Source organism: Protobothrops mucrosquamatus, unplaced genomic scaffold (genome assembly GCF_001527695.2).
Source record: "Protobothrops mucrosquamatus isolate PMUCROS unplaced genomic scaffold, P.Mucros_1.0 scaffold1945, whole genome shotgun sequence".
Lineage (NCBI taxonomy): Eukaryota > Metazoa > Chordata > Lepidosauria > Squamata > Viperidae > Protobothrops > Protobothrops mucrosquamatus.
Window position 1 is genome coordinate 101,368 of NW_015388066.1, and position 2,544 is coordinate 103,911.

The following is a 2,544-nucleotide window of genomic DNA, read 5'->3' on the forward strand; positions in this document are numbered from 1 at the left end:
AACAAATCAACGAACACCTAGAGGCAAACAAAGTCATTACTAAAAGCCAACATGGGTTTGTCAAAAATAGATCATGCCAGACAAATCTTATTGCATTCTTTGACCAAATGATAAAATTAGTGGATCAGAAAAATGCTGTGGACATAATTTACTTGGACTTCAGTAAGGCATTTGATAAAGTAGATCACAACCTACTACTTGACAAGCACCACCACCAGATGGATCCGTAGCTGGCTGACCGGCCGTACCCAGCGTGTGGTCCTCAATGGAACCGCATCTATATGGAGGGAAGTGTGTAGTGGGGTGCCCCAGGGCTCTGTTCTGGGCCCAGTGCTCTTCAATATCTATATCAACGATTTGGATGAGGGGATAGATGGGGAACTCATCAAATTTGCAGACGATACCAAGCTGGCAGGAATAGCCAACACTCCATAAGACAGGCTTAAGATACAGAAGGATCTGGACAGACTTGAACACTGGGCACTATCTAACAAAATGAAATTCAATGGTGAAAAAAGCAAGGTTCTACATTTAGCCAAAAAAACCCAAATGTACAGGTATAGTATAGGGGTACCTTGCTCAATAGTAATAACTGTGAGAGAGACCTTGGAGTCCTAGTGGACAATCACCTAAATATGAGCCAGCAGTGTGCTGCAGCTGCCAAAAAGCCCAACACAGTGCTAGGCTGCATTAACAGAGAGATAGAATCAAGATCATGTGAACTATTAATGCCATTTTACAATGCCTTGGTAAGGCCACACTTGGAATACTGCATCCAATTTTGGTCACCACAATGTAAAAAAGATGTTGAGTGCAGAGAAAGAAAAGAAAAGAGTGCAGAGAAGAGCAACAAAGATGATTAGGGGACTGGAGGCTAAAACATATAAGGAACGGTTGCTGGAATTGGGTATGTCTAGTTTAATGAAGAGAAGGACGAGGGGGGGACATGATAGCAGTGTTCCAATATCTCAGGGGCTGCCACAAAGAAGAGGGTGTCAAGCTATTTTCCAAGGCGCCTGAAGGCAGGACAAGAAGCAACGGGTGGAAACTAAGCAAGGAGAGAAGCAACCTAGAACTAAGGAGAAACTTCCTGACAGTTAGAACAATTAACCAGTGGAACAATCTGCCTCCAGAAGCGGTGAATGCTCCAACGCTGGAGGTTTTTAAGAAGAGACTGGACAGCCATTTGTCCGAAATGGTATAGGGTTTCCTGCCTGAGCAGGGGGTTGGACTAGATGACCTCCAAGGTCCCTTCCAACGTTATTATTATTATTATTATTATTATTATTATTATTATTATTATTATTATTATTATTATTATTATTATTATTATTATTATTATTATTATTATTATTATTATTATCTAAACCAGATATTACTCTTCATAACTCAGATCCAAAAAGTTTTTGAAATCAATATAGAATTGCAGAATTAGAGGGAACCACTTTGGCTACCAGGTTCCACCTATTGTCCATTGCAGGAATGCAGCATAAAGCATCTTCAACAGAGGAATGTCTCATTTGAGCAGAGTGAAGGGGAAACCACCCCTCTCTCTGGTGAATTCATTGTATTATTAAAGGTTTTGTTTTGGTAAGATTGAACTAGAATTTGCCTACTAAAAATTCAACCCCATTATTTCACATCCTGTTCAGTGAAATGTTGGAGAAAAGGTCTTGGTTTGAAAATTCTGCTGTGATGAGGAATGTGATTGATTAAAATCCTTATCATGCAGGAATATTTTACTAGGTTAATACATTTGTTTATAGTTATGGTACAAAGAAAACCATTGAGAATTAGTTTGCATATTTAGAATGAAATACCTTAAGGAAATAATCTTCATGAAGCCAAAACCCATAAGCCCACAAGGTCCCAATGAGAGGTAGAGATAAAGGACCGGGAGGCAAATGTCTTCGGGACCAGAGTTGTTTGAAGAAGAACACAATCAGCAAAACAAACAAAAATATCCCTATCGGCATCATTCTCCTGCTGGATCTTGATCTTTGAGACTTTCTAGTTGATCTGGAGGTGGTTGTCTCCTTTTATTTGATGGCTCTTTGCTGTCCTTCCTCTTTTATATATATATGTTTGGGAAGAGACTAGAAAAATGTTTTTGAATGCGCCATCTAATTGGTTCCCGTATTTTGTTAATGAGATATTATCACACTAATTTGGATAATGAGATTACTTCATGTGTATAGGCTATGCAAATAACAGAGGAAGATAATCTTTTTTTAAAAAAAATCAAAGGCTGTGTAATCCATTTTCCCCCAACATGTTATTACACTGGAATTATTTTAAAATGATACTGCCCCATAGGTCCATGAAATCTATTTGAATAAAAAGGCGAATCTTGTGTGTCATGGAGATATTATCTAGTACAGTATTATGTCTCATGTCTTGCAAGCCTACCATCAGGACATTATCACTCACTCATCTTCCCCTGCAGATAAGGGAACATCTTCATGAGAGTATCGTAATGTTGGAGAACCATCTTTAGATCTATGCAATTGATCACTGTTTTGGAACTAAGCCAAGTGAAACCTT

At 38.6% G+C, this 2,544-nt stretch overlaps 1 protein-coding gene across 1 annotated transcript in view; it reads right to left on the reverse strand.

Annotated features, from left to right (window-relative positions):
* The window catches only part of LOC107294446 (cytochrome P450 2J2-like), a 24,098-nt gene extending 22,049 nt beyond the window's left edge, over positions 1–2,049 (reverse strand). Inside the window, exon 1 of the mRNA XM_015823677.2 lies at positions 1,821–2,049. Within this exon, the coding sequence (XP_015679163.2) occupies positions 1,821–1,979 (159 nt within the window). The 5' untranslated portion in view covers positions 1,980–2,049. The remainder of the gene's footprint in view (positions 1–1,820) is intronic.
* Between the last annotated feature and the right edge of the window lie 495 nt (positions 2,050–2,544).